The 20,898-nt window shown below is 48.7% G+C and overlaps 3 protein-coding genes across 15 annotated transcripts in view; 1 reads left to right on the top strand and 2 right to left on the bottom strand.

Moving 5' to 3' along the window:
- CNOT1 (CCR4-NOT transcription complex subunit 1) overlaps positions 1-8,995 on the top strand; it is a 72,751-nt gene extending 63,756 nt beyond the window's left edge. For 3 of the 8 annotated variants that reach the window (XM_028502141.2, XM_028502133.2, XM_028502138.2), the window contains exons 41-49: positions 845-1,008; positions 1,200-1,317; positions 2,470-2,571; positions 3,473-3,646; positions 4,442-4,591; positions 5,362-5,542; positions 6,802-6,934; positions 8,167-8,301; positions 8,473-8,995. In XM_028502141.2, coding sequence (XP_028357942.1) covers positions 845-1,008; positions 1,200-1,317; positions 2,470-2,571; positions 3,473-3,646; positions 4,442-4,591; positions 5,362-5,542; positions 6,802-6,934; positions 8,167-8,301; positions 8,473-8,551 — 1,236 coding nt within the window. In that variant the 3' untranslated portion in view covers positions 8,552-8,995. The remainder of the gene's footprint in view (positions 1-844; positions 1,009-1,199; positions 1,318-2,469; positions 2,572-3,472; positions 3,647-4,441; positions 4,592-5,361; positions 5,543-6,801; positions 6,935-8,166; positions 8,302-8,472) is intronic. The other 5 variants (XM_028502137.2, XM_028502136.2, XM_028502134.2 and 2 more) reach the window with 3 other exon arrangements.
- A 141-nt stretch (positions 8,996-9,136) lies between these two features.
- Positions 9,137-13,943, bottom strand: SETD6 (SET domain containing 6, protein lysine methyltransferase). The gene is made up of 9 exons (XM_036011903.1): positions 13,848-13,943; positions 13,514-13,627; positions 13,295-13,439; positions 13,076-13,217; positions 12,741-12,935; positions 12,493-12,613; positions 11,799-11,979; positions 11,503-11,645; positions 9,137-10,833 (listed from the first exon to the last, which is right to left on the bottom strand). Exons 1-9 carry the CDS (start codon positions 13,872-13,874, stop codon positions 10,528-10,530), a joined length of 1,374 nt encoding a protein of 457 aa, XP_035867796.1. The 5' UTR covers positions 13,875-13,943; the 3' UTR covers positions 9,137-10,527.
- A 1,616-nt stretch (positions 13,944-15,559) lies between these two features.
- Positions 15,560-20,898, bottom strand: part of NDRG4 (NDRG family member 4) — a 31,660-nt gene continuing 26,321 nt past the window's right edge. For 3 of the 6 annotated variants that reach the window (XM_028501712.2, XM_028501711.2, XM_028501714.2), the window contains 5 exons: positions 20,144-20,191; positions 19,925-19,960; positions 19,765-19,816; positions 18,451-18,489; positions 15,560-17,612 (listed from right to left, as the gene is read on the bottom strand). In XM_028501712.2, the coding sequence (XP_028357513.1) occupies positions 17,458-17,612; positions 18,451-18,489; positions 19,765-19,816; positions 19,925-19,960; positions 20,144-20,191 (330 nt within the window). In that variant the 3' untranslated portion in view covers positions 15,560-17,457. The remainder of the gene's footprint in view (positions 17,613-18,450; positions 18,490-19,764; positions 19,817-19,924; positions 19,961-20,143; positions 20,192-20,898) is intronic. The other 3 variants (XM_028501713.2, XM_028501710.2, XM_028501715.2) reach the window with 1 other exon arrangement.

The following is a 20,898-nucleotide window of genomic DNA, read 5'->3' as shown; positions in this document are numbered from 1 at the left end:
CCAAATTTTAAAAGAAGAGTTTGATGCTTTAACTGAAAGGCCCCCAGAAAATCATAATGTATTTCAGTATGTTAATGTTAGGTAACGCTAACTAAAAGGTATTTAGTTACTAGGAGATTTGTCCTCAGACACAGAATCACTACACCAGATGGCTAGATATGTTCACTGATAACCCAGGTTGGCAACCCAGATACCATGAGCAACACTGCAATCATTGTCTTCATTTTTCTGACAAGGAACAAAGTACAGTTTTCTTTTGATTTATACAGTGGAATTCTTAGAAATCTGTATAGTAAATTAGTGCAAAAATGGACTTAGAGTTTGGTCTTTCATGATTACAAATAGGTTGTCCTATTCCTCACTGTTAAGTGGGAAAATCAAGTGGCACTTGGGGCAGTTCTTTGTATAAGAAATGCAGGACATTTCTGCAGCCTGACAGCTTCTCCCTGGTCCTGGTCCCTATCCAATGACAACAGAAGTATAAAATCATTTGCCTCTTGTCAACTTCATGTCAGACCAGAAAAATTCGGTTGTTAAATTGTAATAACATGATGAAATATGCTAATTCCTAGAGTTTTAGAAAAACCACTGGGCATCTGTGGAGAGTATACATGTCTAGTCAAAGGTTATTAAAATTCAAAGAAAACACACAAAGCTCTGCAGGCCAAATCAGAACAATGTGTGATTGGTCCCTTTGGCTGTTGGCATGTAATTTTATATTCAAATGGTATATGTCCTTTCCTCCAATGTGGGGCTGAAGAATGTAAAGTAAAAAAGCCTGACTCTGGAGAGTGATGAGTGAATTACCTTCGTGATTTAAAACTCTAATCTGTGTGTTCCGTAGGTCCTTGGTATAGTAGTGGGAGTTCTCCTGCAGGATCACGATGTCCGGCAAAGTGAATTCCAGCAGCTTCCCTACCATCGAATATTTATTATGCTGCTCTTGGAACTCAATGCACCTGAGCACGTATTGGAAACCATTAATTTCCAGACACTTACAGCTTTCTGGTAAGTAGTGTTCAATTTAATAGAGATTTCCTGATAAACATTGCTGTTTTAGTATAGTAAAATTTGAGAAGCAGAACAGGTTCAATTTACGGGTTTAGATGCATTTATTCATAACAAGCTTGTTTATTTCTTTTCGTGTGTTCCTATATTTAAGTTAGACTGTGCTTCTGACAAAGGTTTTCTTCTTTCAGCAATACGTTCCACATCTTGAGGCCTACCAAAGCTCCTGGCTTTGTGTATGCCTGGCTCGAATTGATCTCCCATCGGATATTTATTGCAAGAATGCTGGCACATACGCCACAGCAGAAGGTGTGGCTGCAGTTTATCTCCTACAGATGAAGACTGTAACTACCTGAGGCTCACTAGCACTATTAGTCATTTAGTAGTAGTGATTACACCTCTTCCAGGCTTAGTCGGGAATTCTTCTGTTTAATGTGGAGTCAAGTCACGGAAAGAGGCTTAGCAAGTACTTGACTGCCTCTGCCTGAGTCATTCCTCAGTGATTATGGTATTGTGTCTCCAAGTCTGTTGTGAGCTACGTGTGTCAGTATCATGAGGGCCTTTTAAAGTTGAAAGTTTGGACCACCTCTGTAGCCATTTACATCTGGGTGATGGAGCTATGAACCTGCTGGTTTCACAGGTTCACACTCTAAATGCTAAAGGCTCTCACACTCTAGGTTGAGGACCATTGGTCAGTGTATTTGAGGAAATTAGGATCAAGTTCTAGTAAAGAGGTTTTAATATAGTTGTGAATAAACACAATTAACATGAAAAGTTTCTCCCATCTTGCAGTAAATGACAAATGACTGCCGTAGACAATACCCTTGATTGGCCTTTCAGATCAAAGGAAAGTGTAACTGCTTTTGTATGTATTGGGCAAAAAAGAGAATGAAATAATCCTTAAATGGAGTTTTGTTTGGTGGAGAAGTGCTTTCCAGGAACACAATATATTGAATAAAATTACCCCAGAATGAACCTAATTGGTACAATTGAAAATTGGTGAGCCGGCCAAGTTCCTCTTAAAACAGAGGGTTCATGTAAATTATAGGTGAGGCTATTTTCCAGGAATTGAAGATCTGGCTTTGGGAAAAGAAATGGTCAGGATTCAAGACTTGATTAAGAGAAGGAATTAAGAAAACAGACCTAGCTGTCAGCGTCTCAGTTGGCCAAATGTTCCATATCTGTCTGAAATTTCCTCACGATCCTCTCGCGTTCTTTAAATTTTGCTGCGGTCACAAGGACCTCTGCGTCTTGCAATTTCGGAAGGCAGTTTGTTTCCGTCTACCTCCAAAATTACGTGTATTCCTTTTTAATGTGAGTCAGTCTTTAAGAGAGGTACTTAACGTCAGTATTCTCTAGTTATATTAATATGAAGAAGTCACAGTGTAGCTGATTAGCAACTTTTCTGATGGCAGAAGAGCAGCTGAGTAAGACTAATACATGTACATTTCTTTCTTTCAGGGGTGGCCTATGTATGCACAGTTACTGATTGATTTATTCAAATACTTAGCACCTTTCCTTAGAAATGTGGAACTCACCAAACCTATGCAAATCCTCTACAAGGTAATTAATTTGGACTTGTAGGTTAAAAATAATTAAGATGTAACAGTTGTAATTTTATTTTTATTTTTTGTTTTTTTTAAAGATTTTATTTATTCATCTTCAGAGGGTGGGGGAGAGAGGGAGAAACAGCAATGTGTGGTTGCCTCTTGTGCACCCCCACTGCAGGGATCTGCCCTGCAGCCCAGGCATGTGCCCTGACTGGGAGTCAAACTGGTGACTCTCTGGTTCACAGGCCCACACTCAATCCACCGAGCCACACCAGCCAGGGCATTTTATTTGTTTTATAGATGCCATAATCTGATTAAGGAAATACCCTTCTGTTTATATTTTGGCAAGAATGTATACATCATTAAGTGGGTATTAATTTTGAGTGCTTTTTTTGCATTCAAGATCCTGTAATTAAATTTTTTTTTTAGTTTATTGTTTTTTAGAGAGAGACAGACACATCAATTTGTTGTTCCACTTATTTATGTATTCATTGGATGATTATTGCTATGTACCCTGACCCTGGATTAAATCCACAACCTTGGCATATCAGGAGGATGGTCAAACCCACTGAGCTACCTGGCCAGGGCAACTTTTTCCCGTTAATGTTTTAATTGTTAATTTTCAAATGCTTAAGTCATCATTGCATTCCTGGACCATTTATTTGGTCATATCACTGGTTTATATTTCAAAAACATTTAGGGTTCTTGTATAATTTTCAAGTCATTTTAGTACCAACAATATGCTAACCTAATTGAGAGTGGGAAATGTTCTCTTTGTATTTTGTAAGGTTGTGAAAATGACGTTAATTTTTTTCTTAAATATTTGTAAGGACATGCCAGTAAAGTCACCTACGCCTGGAGTTTTTTCTTAGTGTGAAATCAGCAAATCCTTTCTCTTTTTAAAAAAAATATAGGGCACTTTAAGAGTGCTACTGGTTCTTCTGCATGACTTCCCTGAGTTCCTTTGTGATTACCATTATGGATTCTGTGATGTGATCCCACCTAATTGTATCCAGCTAAGAAATCTAATCCTGAGTGCCTTCCCAAGAAACATGAGGCTCCCAGATCCATTCACTCCTAATCTGAAGGTAAAATTTCCAATAGTTCAAGGAAAAGAAAATCATGTCTGAATATTTTCATTCTTTCTCTGGAAAATAGGTGCAGGCCAATCATTTGGGTGGCCCCATGGCACAGAATTGCAGAACAAACAGACCTTTAAAAAAGTTTTTTTGTTGTTGTTTTTTTATTGATTTTAGAGAGAGGGAGGGAGAGAAACATCAATTTATTATTCCATTTACTTATGAATTTATTGGTTGATTCTTGTATGTGCCCTGATCAAGGATTGAATGCACAGCCTTGACATATTGGGACGATGCTCTAACCAATTGTGCTACCAGCCAGGGCCAGAACAGACAGTCATTTGTAATGCCAACATTTCACAGCTGTTTTGTTTAAATTGTTGAAGGGAGAAAAGGGACCACTTAAAATCACACCACCCTGGCATGGGCACTGTCATTTTTATGTATTTTCTACTTTTTTTTTTAACCTTTCACATGAATGTTTTTAAAAATTAACAAGTATGATGATGTTTAATCTTCTGGAATGTCTTTTCCAAGACTAGTGCTTTGGTGAGTGAGTAAGCGCAAATAACGCCCTAACACCCTTTTTATTACAAAATCATAAGCTGTAATTCTGTAACAGTACCACACACCATATGACATTTTAGGTGAAATGTTCAAATTAAAGTAGCAGCTCTACTCTTGAAGATACTTATGATGTGTATAGTTTTAGAAAAACAATTCTACCACTTTCTGGCATTGATACAATTTGTTGTTAACTCTTACAAGTGCTCTGGTTGCAGTCCTTGTATTTGTCTGTGGCAGGTGGATATGTTGAGTGAAATAAACATTGCACCCCGGATTCTCACCAATTTTACTGGAGTGATGCCACCTCAGTTTAAAAAGGATTTGGATTCCTATCTTAAAACGCGGTCACCGGTCACTTTTCTATCTGATCTGCGCAGCAACCTACAGGTCAGTTGGTTTGGCTAATTCTCAGCTATGTCTTACATAGAGAGCACTTTGTATGCGTAGTCATTATGTGTAGCCCGTTTGGGAGTCGATCTTTTTAACTTGATTAAAAGATTTTAATACATACTGTCGGTTTTTTTAATGTATTGAATTTATTAGGGTGACATTGGTTAATAAATTACAAGTTTCAGGTGTACAACTTTATAGTATATCATCATATATTGTATTATGTGTTCAGCACTCCAGTCTTTCTTAAAGTTTGGGTGCGGTTAACTAGATTATACATCATCTTATCAGTGACACTTGGAAGAGGTGACCAAGGAATGGACTGATTTTCTGTAAGAGACTAGACTGTTAGTAACTATTCCCAGCCAGTACTCCAGGGATTTTTCTAAAGAAATGGGTTTAACTTGCCATATAGAAAATGACCTGAGGTTAGGTTGTATTATCTTCCCAGTAGTTTCACATCTAGGAAACACAGCCTTTTCCCTTTACAGTTCTTCCCCCATCCCCCCTTCATAAACTTTACTTTTGTGCTAGTACCTGGTTAGGTTTTGGTTTCCCAAGGGAAATGGTATTTGTTGTTTTCTTTTGTGTGTATTTGTTAAATAACCTCAACAAACTCAAGGCAATTTATCTAAAATTTAAATTACACAGAATGTTGAGAGCAGTTCAGCCTTTCTATAAAGGCCTAGAAAAGGGTTGAGAGCTACTAATGCCCGAATTTTAACCCTCTGTGAGAGTAAGTCGGGAGCTCTGTTGTGTTCATTTAGGTATCCAATGAGCCTGGCAATCGCTACAACCTGCAGCTCATCAATGCACTGGTGCTCTATGTCGGGACTCAGGCCATCGCGCACATCCACAACAAGGGCAGCACACCTTCAATGAGCACCATCACCCACTCCGCTCACATGGACATATTCCAGAACCTGGCTGTGGACTTGGACACTGAAGGTGGGTCAAGCCAGCCTCTACTCAGAGTCAAGTTCTCTGCACTTTATATCACAGTCCAGCCATAAAAAAGACATTAAGCCACAAGAGAGAAAGAAGGTTCTGTCAATGTTTATGGGTCTTCCTGGCTATTTTTAGTTAGGTAGTATCTGCTCGATGCAGAAAAGCATAAAGGAAAGAACCATCCAGAGTGCTTACCATATCAGTTAATATTCCAGTGTATGCCACTGCAGTACTTTTTTAGTGTGCAAAATAAATGTGTTCCTTTTATTAGCCTCTCTTTAAAAATAGCCTTATGTTACATTGTTTTATTAGCCTGCCTTTTCCCTAGCACTTAATGGTGCTTACTTGGCAGGCAGCACGTTAATATTAGGTGTATAAACTTGAATGGATAGGACTTTTCCTATTTGTTTTGCAAAAAGCTCACAATATAATTTTATTCTAGGTTGTCTGTGAACTACATTTCTCTTGGTGTTCTATATTCTTACACAATAGAGACCCACTAGGTACTCACCAACTCTACAGTCCTCACCTTAGCACACATACACTTCAGAAGGATGCCTGCCTATTGTTAATTTTGCTTTGGGTTCTTGAGAAGCTAGTTAATTTTGAGTATGTATATACTGTTAGCCTGTTTGTAGAAGAGATTTGAGTCAGCTTAAAATCAGGATTTAATAAAATTGAATGTCATGTCCAGAACCCAGCAAAAAGAGAGTAGTCTTTAGGGACATGTTAAACATGAGGAATACTGAAAAGAGGCAGACAACTGAGCCAAGTTAATCATTCCAATACAGTTTAAACTAGTGGTTCTCAAAGTGTGGTCTGAGAACCCTTGGCGTGGAGTTCAGGACCCTTTTTAGAAGGGCTGTGAGGTCAAAACTATTTTCATAATATCTTGGCTTTTTTGCACACGTGTTGTAATGAGTATATGGAGTTTTCCAGAGGCTACATGAAATGTAATACTGCAATAGATTGGACAAAGGCAGAAATGACAGTCCAGCTGTTTTATATTAAGTGACAATAAAGAGATTAGAGAGTTAAAATAGTGACATGCTTCACTTGAGTCTTTTGGGGGGGCACTTTTTAATATGGAAATGCTGAAATAAAACGCACAGAAATAAAACTCTTGGGGGCCTAAGAACTGTAGGATAATTTAAAAACCTGTAGTAGAAATCTAAATCCTAACCAATCAGAATGATTTGTCTTCCTATCTTGGCCTTATAGAGTAAGTCCTCACTAAGCTGGATTTTCTTGATTTGTAGGTCGGTATCTCTTCTTAAATGCAATAGCAAATCAGCTGCGGTACCCAAATAGCCACACTCACTACTTCAGCTGCACCATGCTATACCTTTTTGCAGAAGCCAACACTGAAGCTATCCAAGAACAGATCACAAGGTAAGAGGTTTATTTTTCAGATGCTTCTAAGTTGTGCCTCAGCCCATTTATTATGAGTTCTCTGAGCATCTTTTATATGTGTTTAATATGGGATGTGGTTGTGAACAATGAATGACATGCAGTTACAGGTAATAATCATCGCCGAAATAAATAGTTTGCAACAAGACACCAACATTTTTAAGCTCATGTGTTGGTGGCAGTGTAACTTTTAACCAGAGTCCTGAGTCATACAGGCCTATTAAAGCCCATGTTAAAGCGTGTGGAATTCTTTATTACCTCTAGGTTAAAAGGTTTTTAAGCAGCAGAAAGAATACACAAGGATCATACTTGTGTTTTCCTGACAATAGTTAGGAATCTTTTGCATATCGCTTGGACAATATACAGCACTGGAGATTGAGAAATGGGTTGATTCTAGTGAGAGAGGTATAGATGCATGTACTTTACAAACTGGACCAGACTTAAAACTTGCCCCTTCACTTAATAGTAGTTTGTGGGTATTAGATAACAGTAGTCTAGTACATTTATATACTGGAAATTAAGTAGTGATAATGTCCTGTCTTGTGATTATTTATAAAGCTGTAGTAAACTTCCTTGAACTTTCTTGAGAAATATAGTTGGTTAGGTAAAAGATACGAATATTTAAGCCAATACTAAATTGCCGTTCAAAAAAAGTACCAGTTTATACATGTACTAGTGGTATTAGGATTTATTTCCTTAAATCGAATGTATTCTTTTTTAAAAAAATATGTATTTTTAGAAAGGGAGGGAGAAAGAGGGAGAGAAACATCAAGTGTGGTTGCCTCTCATGCACCCCCTACTGGGGACCTGGCCTTGCAACCCAGATATGTGCCCTGACTGGGAATTGAACTGGCGACTCTTTGGTTCACAGGCCAGTGGCACTCAATCCACTGAGACACACTAGCCAGAGCTGAATGCATTCTTTGATTACTTTCTTGCACCATGTAATCTGATATTGTCCTTACTTGACCGTAACTTAGTCTCTCAGGCTCAGGGGAATAGGTAGGACTCAAAGCTAGGTTTCCTAACTCCAGATTCTCCCTGCATTGCCTGTGCAGTATAGAGTACAGAGATTGATCCACTAGTCTTTAGTAAAGCCAGTAACTTTTGCGTGTGGTTTAATAATCAGAAGAGTTAGTCAGCAGTAAGTATTGTAAAAGTCGTCCGGAATCTGTGTGTTTCTCTGTATATTAACTTACTCTCTCCTTCTCCAGGGTTCTCTTGGAACGGTTGATTGTAAATAGGCCACATCCTTGGGGTCTGCTTATTACCTTCATTGAGCTGATTAAAAATCCAGCATTTAAGTTCTGGAACCATGAGTTTGTACACTGTGCCCCAGAAATTGAAAAGTAAGTTAAAAGTAATTTTTTAATTGTCTTAAGAATGAGACAGAATAAGGATCATTTGATGGCTCCAGCCTGGGTGGATTATTAAAAAGGCAGTAGTTGTTCAAGTTAATGAGATACAAAATATTATCAGGCCTGAATTCTTTCACAGACTTGCACTCTCTCCTCCTTCAGGTTGTTCCAGTCGGTCGCACAGTGCTGCATGGGACAGAAACAGGCTCAGCAAGTTATGGAAGGGACGGGTGCCAGTTAGATGGAGCCGCATCTCCGTTGTGAACTGTCAGCCTGGCTGTCCCAGAGCAGCACCACGTTCATAAACTGGCTGAGGAACCCGTTCAGCTCTTCTGACTTCCCCAGCCCTTTGGTTCTCGGGTACCTGCCCCAATTACTGTTTGGGTCAGTTTCCTGTCTCTGTGGGCACGTTCCAAAGTTTAAATGCATTTTTTGACTCTTGGCCAAAATTTAGAAAATGCTGTGAATATCATTTTGAACTTGTGTAAATATATGACAGAGAAAACCTTTGTCTGGAACTTCTTGGGTTTGTGCAAAATATGTCCAAGGCAAGTACATAAACTGGTACCTGCCCAGCTTATAATTGAAGAAGCTGCTGCTGCCGTGCACTCGTCTGGGGACATAGCTCCATGTCTTCTGACATTCCCGGTGTCCCAAAGAAGTAGCAAAAAAAAAAAAAAAAAAAGGCCAGTTTAAATATTATGTAACTTATTTTTTTAATGTGGACAGGGGACCTTGAAAATTACTGCGTTGTTGAAATGTGGATGTGGTAGAGTTGAATACACCAGAGAACCTAGAAAGAGCCCACAGTTACGATCCCACAGGGTTTTGCTTTGTCCCTTCTCCAAATTTAAAGCTAACTGCTGGAAAGCACCATGTTCTCATTTTCTGCTGGAGAGCATCCCCTTTTTATAAAGGGAAACCAGAGCAGGCCTAAAGCTCCCCCACCTCTCCTGTTAACTGTAAACTGAGGAAAGGGAACCAATAGTATGAACTACCCTCCCCTTTTATCCCAGGCTAAGTTGAATGAATACCAACAAAAAGTCAAAAGGACCAATACTGTCAGTCCCTTTTGTAAGGATTTTGAGTGTTTTGTAAATGTATTGGTCCGTGTTGTATTTTGTAGCCTTTTTAGTTCCTGGGCTTTAGCTCCCCTCCTTCTTGTATGTGTATGCATACTGTAGTCAATGCAACATTAAAGTCATGACACACACGTGAGTCCACTGTGCCTTTTCTCAGTAGCAGCAGCCAGTGCTGGAGGTGAGGAGGAAAGTGGACAGCCCACCCCTGCAAAGCCCGAGGTCTTTGGGAACCACCAGCTTCTTGCTGAATGGTAGCTCTTTCCCACTATTGGACATCTGGCATGTTCAAACAAGTGATTTCTTTTTTTTTTTTTTTTTTTATGTAGTGTTTTCCTGTTTCTTTTCAACAGCAGAAAATTAACCATAGAAACCTGCTCTAACAGTTTTACAAAATGCCCTCTATTTTTAAAAGAAAGGAATAGGTATATATTTAAAGCTTATCTCACTTACAATATACTTCACACCTTTAATGGCTGTCAAGGTTTATAGCCAGAGAGGACAAATGTCCAGGGTTAAACAGAATGTATCACATGAAGTGAGGCTTTAATGTCACTGGTGTCGTGCGCTTCCTTCCCTGCAGGAGAGGGGTGCCCCCTAGAGCAGACTTCAGACTGCTGAGGGGTCAGAACAGATGCCCTAAGTGCCAGTGGCATGGCTTACTTACTCCATCCTCTAACAGGAGGGAAACAAAGTTTGTTTTAAAGAAAGTAAAGCGCCAGGTCTCCTTTCAAAGTCCATGCTATCAAACACTAGATGACAATAAGACCTTTTACAGTCCGAGTCACACTGCTGCTGACCTTGGTGCAAACTGAAAACAAAACAACTATAAAATATTGATTTTAAAAAATAAGTGTTTTTAAATGACAACAATGGTAATAATTTAAAAAGCAGGTATTAGTTTTGGTGACAATCAGCAATCCCCAAGTCTGCTGTCCCCAACCCTTAAACGTGTCCCCTTACCTCAGAGTTCATCTTAGACACTTTTGTTCCTTTTTCTTCTGGTATTTAATAAGAAAGAAGCAAATCTAAAGATCCAGAATGTCCTCCTTTTTGAGCATCAGTGAATATCAGATTAGAATCAAGTTCTCCTCATGGATGTCTCATGGATGGATGTTCCAGGCACAGGGAATTTAGCTTAACTTGTCAGTTCCAGCAACTGGTGTAAGATCATCTTCTGGCCGTAGCGAACCTGTAAGGCCTGTCGTTCCCTCCAGCTGAGTTTGGTGTACACCTCCTCATTACTGAGCAAATCTTGCTCAGTTTTTAAGTCTGTGGCGTAGGTCTGCAGGGTCAACAGAACACTGTCCCGTAGCAGCTGCCTCCAGGATTCTTTGAGCTTGGGGATATTTGTGATTGTCAGGCTGTCCTCTTCCCTTTCCTCATCTCCCCATCCGTCCTGGTCTTGAACCTCTCTGAACTCCTCAGCAGGCATGCACAGCACCTAGAAACAACAACAGCGCCCTTAACTGGTGTGTTTCTGAAATCCGTGCCGAGAAGCTAGCCTCTCTTGGCAGCACTGAAGTTTCCTCTTCCCTTTGTCCACGCTGCTTCCTCACCTGGCCTTAGCTCCTAAACACTGGGTTGGCTAGAAAGTCCATTACATTTTTTCCATAGAAGGCACATTTTCATTTTCACCAATAACTTTATGGATTTGAATATTTTTGACGATGTCAGCTATCTCTTGTTACTGGCTTCTAGTGGATAGGAGGCCAGGGGTGCTACTAAACATCTTCCAATGTGTCAGACAGCCCCACTGCAAAGAATCCCTTGGCCAAAATGTCAACAGTACAAAGAAACTTCGCAAACCACCTTCTCCACACACTGCACAGATCTTGTTTTTGCGTTTTCAGTTGCGTTTTTTACCTTCTTGAAATAACAGAACATAATATGTTGAAAATGTTGCATATGTTCCAGTTTTAATTATTAAAATGGCTGCACAAAAATGTAAGGTTTTTTAAATGCACATTGATGTAACAGCTGTCACAATACAATCTTAACGAAATTGTTTCAAATGAAGTTAAACACAACCAAGCACTATTGGAGCCATCAAAGGGGAAAAAAAAACCCTTTTTGGCCAACCTGCATTAAGTGGCCGTTTTCAGCCCTTTACCTTCAGTGTGGTAGTCAGTTCCTCTTCGGTCAGCACCTCTTCCCGCCCAATCACAAAGGCTCCCTCCTCCCCTACCATCTCCAGGCTGCATAAGTAATCCCAGCGCTCCTGCAGCAGAAGCCTTGCAGCTTCCCCTTTTGCTCCTGCAGACAGGAAAGGAATACTGTGAAGTCTGTGTGCCGGAGAGCTCGCCTCATCCTGCCACCTAGTCTACAAAAACCAGCTGCTGTTTAGCAGAGCACCTGGGGGGACGACAAATGCACATCCAAATGCCCAAGATTGAGTTGATCACTCACCCTGTAAAGCTGCCTCACGAACTGTCACCATCTGAATGTCAGCTGTGTCATCTGTGTTGTCAGGGTATGGTTCAACAAAACCGTACATATGAATCAGCTGCCAATTAGCCATTTTCCCGTAAGTGTTGAAAATTTCATGGCCTGTAGGAATGGGTTGAGTAGCCACCATCCGAAGACAATTCTGGAGCAGAAGGGAGAAGCTGGGACCAGGCCCTTCCCAGACCAGCAGCGTGGCTCCTCCCCTCTCAGGAAGACCCTCCAGCAGGTTTAGTTCAGTGATGGGACTGATTCGTGCTCACCCCCAACAGTAACTGTCCGCACAGGAACAGAACTGACATAACTAGCCCTGGTGCCAGAACCCCAGACCCGCACCCCAGCAGAGCCCTGGCGATGTGCAGAGCAGCCGACCTCCAGCACCAAGTAAGCGATGGTAGTCGAGTTCAGCAGGGGGTTAACCACAACTTTGAGGGCTGGGAGATGTTTTGTGCTCAAACGACTTCACTGGAATATGCAAACGAGTGCCTATATGAAGAGCTGACTTCACTGGAATATCCAAATGAATACAAACAGGAGGCACTAGCTTCACCTTTTTAGGACAAGGAATTGGAGCCTATTTAGCCCAATTACCAAGTGCGTAAATGACAGGCACTCGCAGCCACCAATGCACAACAAGAAGTGGGAGGGGTCCACTCACCGGGGAGTATTCTAGATTGGCATTGTGATTAGCTAAGTGGTTTAGGATGTCTGCAGCAGGCACCATCAAAGGAGGATTTGGCTCCTTTTCATCATCATCATCCTCCAGTGGTTCCTGAAAGCTACCAGAAAGAACCTGGCTACAGCCCAGTGTAGGGTGAGAGGCTGGGGGTGGCGTTCCTTGTTCTTCCGTCTTGTCCCTCAGTAGAGCTCTAAGGAAAAGGGGTTTCGGAAGCTCTGCTCACTGACCTGTAGGCCATCACGAGGGCCACAAGCTGGTGGTAGAGCTCCAGGGAGCGAACCCTGGGGCTGAACAGGTCAGGGTGGGCTTCCATGAAGGGCAGAACGACGGAGTAGTACTCGCTGCGGATGTTAGCCAAATCCTTCTCCACCGCCTCGGGTACCCCTGTGCCTTGCAGCAACCGCCGGCGCTCCTCCTCGGGCCTGCAGGGACACCCCGCCAAGGTTTCCTTCACACACCCTCCAGGGACCAGTGCTCGGGAGGCAGCCCTGTGCCCGGGCGGTTCCAGCCAGGCTACAGAGCACCTGCGCTCCCCAGCCCCCCCCCCCCCTACGGCTCTCACCAGAACATGGGGTGCTCCAAGCGGCCCAAATCAGGCCAGAGCGCGAAGTAGGGACTCCAGGGTGAGGCCGGGGCCTGCAGCTCGTGGAGCAGCGCCAGCAGCAGTGGCACCCAGCCCGACTGGCTCTGAAGTGCGCCTCGCTCTGCGGGAGACAGCAGTGAGAGCCCCGGCGCAGCCCGCGAGCCTGCGTGGGTGGCCCACCCCCGCCGGTGAGCCCACCTCGCTCCAGCAGGCCGCTGATCGAGCAGGTGTACTGCGACAGGAGCGCGGCCCGCGGCACCGCGAACAGCAGTTCCCCCGGCTGTATGCTCTCCCGGGCCACCATGCCGTAGCCGGCCACGGTGCCCTGCCGGCTCACCGCCACCTAAGTAGGTTGGGGAGCAGAGGATCAGAGCTGGCCCGCGCCGGCCCGCGTCTCCCGCCCCGACTCTCACTCACTTTAGGACTCAGGTCCAGCCCCACGCGCCGGCACCAGCTCAGGAAGCTGGCCACCGGGTCCGGGTTCGGGTCCAGGTCGTTGTCGTCGCTGCCGCTGCCCACAGGCCTGGTCACCTAAGACAACCGAGCTCACTGGCTAGGCCCCACCCCGGAGCGCACGCCGGGACGGGGAGACAGCGGCGCGCACGGAGGAAGGGCTCTGGGTGGGGGATGGGAGCGAAGGTCCTGCGGGAACGAGGAAGTGAAGGAGGGCCCTGCGCCAGACGCACGCCGAGCGGAGCGGCGCCAGGTGCTGCGCTGAGAAGTGGGCTTCGGCCCGGCGCGCACGACTCACCCGCCGGCGCTTCGCCTGAACCGCCATGGTCGCACGACGCGCGGCTCGGAGCGTACAGCCGCACGACGCTTCCGGCGTCCCCGGCCCCACCCCGAGGCGGGGCCTATAGCCCCACCCGCCACGCAGACCAATTGGGGCTCGTGTCAAAGCCCTCGGGCAAGACGAGTAGGGATCTGTACCTGGTACGATTCTTCTGCGAGTCTGGGTGTCCCCACTTGGGCTTAGAAAACTTGTGCGGTCGGGTGCCTGAGGGTATGTCCCCATGTCACCTCAAGCCTGGTTCTGGGCCAGACGCAACCCTCCCCTTGGTCTCGACAGCTGAGACCCTCAGGGTAGTGCGACTGCGGTTGGGAGCACTCCCAGGTGGGCGCCCGCCTGCCGCCTTCTTATAAAAAAGTTGATCTCCGAACTGAGACCAGGGGGATGCTGGCATCCCCCAAGCTCTGACTGGCATATTCTGAAAACTGACCTGATTTGACAAAAGGGAGGCAGGTGTGTGTGTGTGTGTGTGTGTGTGTGTGTGTGTTTGAAAGGGACTGGGACTTAATGGCAGAATCCTGCCACTATCCTACTATATTTTGCGGTGTATAATGTGCACTTTTTGCCCAAATTTTTTAGAGGAAAATAAGGATGAGCATTATACATGGGTAGTACTAATTTGTAACCAGCACATAAAATTTCTTGTACCTTGTATCTGTTCTTGTGTTTTGTAATTTACATACAATTTCTTGTATCATAATGTTCAAAAATAAATGCAAAACTTCTTTTATAATACAAAAAACAAGTATCTAAATATAAATGCATTAAAAAATTAAAAGATTTTTTCCCCTTAAAGTTTGGGCAAAAAACGTGGGTGTGCAATATACATGGCAAAATACAGTAAATCTGTGTAACTTCTAAATAAACAGTTCCTTTCCTTTTTACTGAACCCTGGCATTGGAAGTATTGGCAGGCAGTCAAGCCCACACACGTGTTTTAGGATTCCATATGCTGGCATTCTGTAACACCTCTGTCACACTGGCTAGTGTATCCATTTTCATTTAATGCACAGCACATCATGGGTTTTATTTAATCGCTTTATTAGCTGACACCGCAGGAACTCAACTGGGTAAATGGCTGAGTGAATCAGAAGCATTTAAACATGGGGAATGCAGTAGCTGCTGTTAAACTTAAGAAAATGAGGCAGTGAGTGCCCTGGCTCAGTGGCTGGTATGGTTGGAGCATCCCCCCATACCCCGGAAGGGTCTGCAGGTTAGATCCTTGGTCAGGGCACATACCTAGGTTGCGGGTGCGATCCCCAGTCGGGGGTGCCCGTGGAGGCAACCAGTCTGTGTTTTTCTCTGCCTCTCAAATCAATGAACATATCCTCAGGTGAGGATTAAAAAGGAAGAAAAAACTGAGGCAGTGAATATACAAGTTACAGGCTTGTGTTGTGAAGTCAAACAATGCCAAGGCCAGCTCCCCGCTTGGCTTTCTTTGGGCAAACCCCTTACCCTGAGGCTCAGTTTCCTCGGCTGTGAAACTGAAACAGTGACCATCTATCCTGTGGGATTAATGTAAGGAATGGTACAGGACCAGAAGAGGAAACGTGCAGGTGGATGGATACGCCCGCCCTCACTCTGCACCTACACCCAAGCAGCACCAGCCTCGCCAGCCTGGACCCTGTGTCTCCGAAAGCCTCCCGGGGAGCATGATATCACTTGACTCAAATTCTTCTCAGTGTCTTTATTCATTTTTTCAGCACAGTTAACACCTTCTACGTTGACAAGGGTTTTTTATTTGTCTTACGGTTTGTCATTTCTGAGTCTCATGACATCGGCCACTAGAATACACAAAATTAGGCTCTTCACTGTACAGAGAGGAAAAATAATAAACTCCATTAAAAGTTCACTTTGACCAAAGAGACAACCTCCAATGGAAAAACCACACACAGGAGGAACCCAATATACATATATATATATATAATGTATAGATATTTATAGATATATCATCTGAAAGAACACAGCAACAAAAAAAAAAATCCAACTTGCAGCATTATCTACAGTACGAGGGATTAAGTCTACCAGCTTCGCAAACAGTCACGTTCGATATTCAAAGGGAGCACGTGAGTGGACAGAACTGGGGACAGACTAACACCCCACCAGGCTCCAGAGCAATCTGGCAATGGCTTAAGATTAGGGGGGCAGGGGCTGGTATGTGTGCAGAGGGAATGTGGATGCAGGTGTCCTCCCAGCTCAGAGCACCCCCCACATACACACCTCCCAGCCCCCCACTTTCATAGCTTCCTCCCCCCTCGAATTGTTGTGGGGCTTATGGCCACTGATGGAGGCTCTCGGACCAATGGCTTCTGGTGTCTGGGCCGGGAGAGCCTGCCTGGTCAGGTGGTGGGTGGGGGGACACGTGGCACTGTCCCGGGTGTCGGGGCAGGAGGGGGCTGGGCATGTGGGAGCCTCCCTCCTCCACCTGGCCCTTGTTCACCCCAAGAAACCTCACCTCCTACCCCGGGGTCTGGTGAGCCCCAGCCCAAGACACTCGGACGGGCTGAGATGGCGAAGGGCATGCAGAAGTCTCCCTCCCCTGGGCCTGCCTGCTCTAAACAAACCCTCTCCTCTGCCACAGGGGTGCCGAGGGGAAGGCCTGGCACAGGACTCTCCCTAGGGACCATGTGTTGCTGGCGGTCTTGGCCATATTGTCCTCCACGGAACCTGGGGGCACAAAGGGATTCTGTTGGGACTTTCGGCCACTGCTGCTGCCTGTGGCCACAGGCTGGCTCCCACAGGCCGACTGCGTGAAGTTCTCAGGGGGACACCCAGTCCTCCTCACTGGTCATCCCAGCCTTAACCTCAAGCCCCCAAGTCAGGTTCCTATGGAGATGGAAGACCAGGAGACTTTCTGCTTCAGGGCCTTGGCTCAGAAACGGCACAGGGCCAGGAGGTGGCAGAGTGCGTGACGTGGAAGACACCGTGTGTGGGGTTCTGGCCCTCAGGGTCCTCTGTTTTGTTTCCCGTGGACAGAGAAACCTTCAGCCCCTGCCTGTCAGGCCCCCACAGCACCGGCAAAACAGCGGCCTGGTAGGAGCGCCCCCGTGTGGCTATTGTTGGGATGATTGTCACCTGTGCTACGAGACAGAAACACATGTGCTGGGTGCAGGGGCTGGGCAGGTGGGGGGCCCTGCAGAGCTCCAGGGCTGCTCCCAGGCCAGTGCCTGAGCTGCACCCCGCTCCTGCACCCATCCCCTCACAACCCCACCGCACCTCCACACCTGCCTGCCCGCGGGGGTCACCCCACGCTCTTTCTTAATCCAGGATATTACCCTGGATCCTGGCCAGGGAAGGACTCAGTCTTTCCTTGGCGGAGCCCCTTCCTGCCCGGGCGGTGGGGAGTTGGGAGGGAGGAGTCCAGGTGAGCCAAGTCGACAAGGTGAGTGAGGCGGGGGTGGGGGGCCCTCTGGAGACTGCTCTGCGGTAGCATGTAAGAGACGTAGCCCCATTTCCTCCCCTTCGCCCTCACGGAAATAAACAGAAGAGAAAAGGAGCCATTGCGGGGGTGGCAGTGGGACTTCGATGAGGGTTGGGGGGGGCACGTGGGCGTCTTCGGGGGACCGAGGGCTTCAGCAGGACACCTCCATAGTGTGGTTGACCTGGCCCAGCCCCTCGCTGCTCTCCGAGTGGGTGCAGGCCTGCGGGCGGCTACCGTCCACCGAGCTGGCACTGGTGAGGGACGCCGTCCGGGAGCGGGCGAGACGGGTCATGCTGGCCGAGGGCACTGTGGACAGAAGAGGGGCCCGGCATGAGGGCCGGCAGGCAGGGCCGGGCACCAGCAAGCGGAAGGGTTCACGCAAGCAAAGCGGCCAGCGAGACTCAGTTCTTCCAACGGCACAGGGGGCCCGGGCCGGGGCTGTGGCGTCTGCTCTGTCAAGCCCAAGGCATGCAACTCAGCGACAGTGAGGGAGCCGAAGGGCCGGGGCCCACAGCCCACGGGCACCAGCAGGACCCTCTCACCACAGCGGGCCAGAGCTATGGCCAGGGCAGGGTGGGTGGGAGCTGGCGGGGTCTCCCAGAGCTGGTGTAAGGATGGCTCACGAGGTCAGCGATGCCTGTCTCGAGAGGAGGGTGGGGCTGGGGAATGGGGTGACGTCTGTGCAGGAGGACAAGCTGCAGCGGCCTCGTACTGCCCCAAACCCCGTCTCTGCCCTCGTCCGGGGTTTCACAAGCAAGACTCAGGCCCTCTGAACTCAGCCGGCCACCGGGCCTGCTCAGGCACGGCAGAGTACCCCTCTCCCCCCACCCCAGGGCTGAGCTGGGCTCAACCTCTGGGTCTGGTTCCACCGGCCAGAGCTCTGGAAGCCACACAGCCCAGGGCAACCTAAGAAGCACGACGGCCCTAAAGCCCAGCCAATCCAATCGACAGCCCTAAAAAGGGACAAAGCCCACGCGACCCAGGAGCTGCGGACGAGCAGGACTCTGGGCTCTGGAGGGAAAGCAGGACCCGAGAAGGTTCCCAACCACAGCCAGGTGTGGTCCGACTCCGCGCAGCACAGAGGGAGGGGCGGGGCGAGCCTGGGGGCGGGGTCCATGCACCAGGGGCGGGGCTGCAGGGCTACCTGCTCCTCCGCTCAGCCTTCGGTCCTTCAAGTACGCAACTGAGAGAGAAGACAGAGCCAGGGAGAGGCGGGGGTGGGGGAGACAGAACACAGTGAGGCCGGGGTGTGGAGGTGGACCAGAGATAAGATCCAAGGACAGGCACCCGGGGCTGGGGGCAGGGCCAGACTCCTGCCCACCCACCACGCAGCAGCAGCCACGGAAGGCACCACACAGCACAGACTGATCTCAGCCTGGCCCTGGGAGCCCCGGCAGCAGGCTGGGGGTGCTTCTCTGGCCCCACCGCGCTTTCCAGTTGGGCAGTGGCACTGAGGTGCTGACGTCCATGTCCTTGCCCAGCACCCGCACCGTTCAGCTGGGCCTCAGTCCCCCGGGGGGCAGAACTGCGGGTTGGGGGGGCGGGGCCTGCACAACCTCCCAAGCCCCTCCCAGCTCCTGGGCTGCGGGGCGGGACTTCTCCCGTGGCTCATCCACGCGGCCAGCCTTGGCCTGCTTGCCCTACTTCTGCACAGAGAGGCGGCAGGCCCCCGGGGGCCGGAGGAGAGCTATTCCTGCGCCTGCCTGCCTGCCTTCCCCACAGACCTGTCCTCGCAGCCAGGCCGGAGCTCCACAGGCTGCCGTCTGAGGGGAACAAAAAGCCAGGGAGAGGTCTGGGGGAGGGGAGGTGTGTGTGTTTTGGGGGCGGGGGGGGGGGGGCGTGGGGACACACACAAGCACAGCCTGGATCTGAGCACAGGGGAAGTCTGGAGATGGGCAGGGCGGGGGCCAGGCTGCCCGGAGCCCTCACACCCCCAGGACCTCAGAACACCACCCCCAAGTCCAGCCGCCCTCAGCTCCCCTAACGCCCAGGTAGCCCCACATGCGTCACCGGTCCCCAGGCTCCAAAGCCCACTCTTCCGATGCACCTGTGACAAAAGCCCTTCTCAGGCGCTGGAGGCCTGGCAGGGGGCGGTGGCATATGAGACACCCTCAGGCAGGCTCCCCCCCAGGACCCAGCCTGCGCCCCAGTTCCCCCGGGGCTGGGAGAAGAGCCCCGCATCCGAATAGGCCCAGCCATGTCACGGTGCCCCAGAGGCTCCCAGGGCCTGGGAGAGCAGGGCCGGCCTGGGCCAACCAACTTACAGCGTGGGTGGCAGGCCTTTATGCGTCCCCGGCCGCAGGGGGAGCATGTGGCGAGAGTGACCCAGCGTCCAGGTCCAAGGCCCCACAGAGCCTGTCCTCCCACAGGCTGCTCAGCAACAGCTGACCGGTGCCAGCCCCTGTCCCCACCCCCTTGTGCTGCCTGTCACCAGGCGCTGGGGGGGCGGTGTACTTACTGTAGCCCATGCCTTGCAAGAAGTACTTGAAAGCTTCGGTCAGCTTCCCCGGCTGCAGGAAGGAGGGACAGACACAGGCTTTGACTGGCTGCTTAAGGCTGTGGGCGGGGGGGGGGGGGAGGCTTCCCCAGTAAGGGAGGGAGGGCTAAGAATCTCTCACCTGTGTGACCTGGGGGAGCCCCCCGGAATCTGCCATCTGCAGGGGAGAGAAGGGGGTGAGCGGAGCGGGGGTTGTCCCGCCCCTTGCCAGGCCCTCACACCTGGACAGGCCCGCTGACCAGACGTACGACACCCCAGCTGGGACCCTGGGCAGGCCCCTCTGGGGACCAGGCCCACAGTTCGGGGAGCTGGCCCAGGGTCAGCACCTTCAGGGTCTCACCTTCAGGAAGGTCGTGGTGGTTGGGTCCAGTTTGGAGTTGCACTCCACCTGAGGATGAGCACGGCAGGTGTCAGCAGAGGGAGGAGGCCCTGCCCCCTGAGCAGGGCGGGGAGCCCCTGCCCCAACTGCTGATGCAAGTTGTGCCCCCAGAGCTGGGGGCTCTGTTGGTGCCGACAGGGGGTGCGGGGGTGGGGGCGCAGACCCAGGCCAGCTCCTAGGCCCTGGCTGAGGCTGCAACCTCCCCGCACCGCCTTCCCAGGGGCCTGGGGATCTTGGACTCGACTCACAACTGCTGGGGGGCTTGGCAGCGTCCCCACAGGGAGCGGGGGCCGCTTTGGCAGGTCTGGCTGGGAAAGCACCTGGGACCCCAGGAGCCGCCTCGAGGCCTGTGCCTGGGTGGAGGCGGCAGGCCGGGCCGGGAAGACCGGCCAGCTCCCTGCACACAGAGGGCTGAGCAGGGCACTCCCGGGGCCCGAGCCTCTGTGCTGAGGGGCCATGAACCTACGGGCGGTCTGCTCCCAGAGTTCCCAGGTGAGGGGACACACAATTCCCAGACACAGTGGTCAAAGGGGACAGCTGTTGTGCTCGGGAATCACCTACTTCATAATGAATGGGTCAGGTTTTAGAGAAAAGACAGATCTTGGTCTCCAGGCCTGACGCCAGGTGGTGGGAGGAGGTCCCCAGGCCTCCCTCGCCCACAGGATTGGGGTGGTGGCAGGCGGTGACACCGGGCGTGGTGCTGGGGCAGTGGGAGG

The sequence above is a fragment of the Phyllostomus discolor genome, chromosome 12 (genome assembly GCF_004126475.2).
Source record: "Phyllostomus discolor isolate MPI-MPIP mPhyDis1 chromosome 12, mPhyDis1.pri.v3, whole genome shotgun sequence".
NCBI classification, from domain to species: domain Eukaryota; kingdom Metazoa; phylum Chordata; class Mammalia; order Chiroptera; family Phyllostomidae; genus Phyllostomus; species Phyllostomus discolor.
This window is presented reverse-complemented; position numbering and strand designations above follow the sequence as displayed.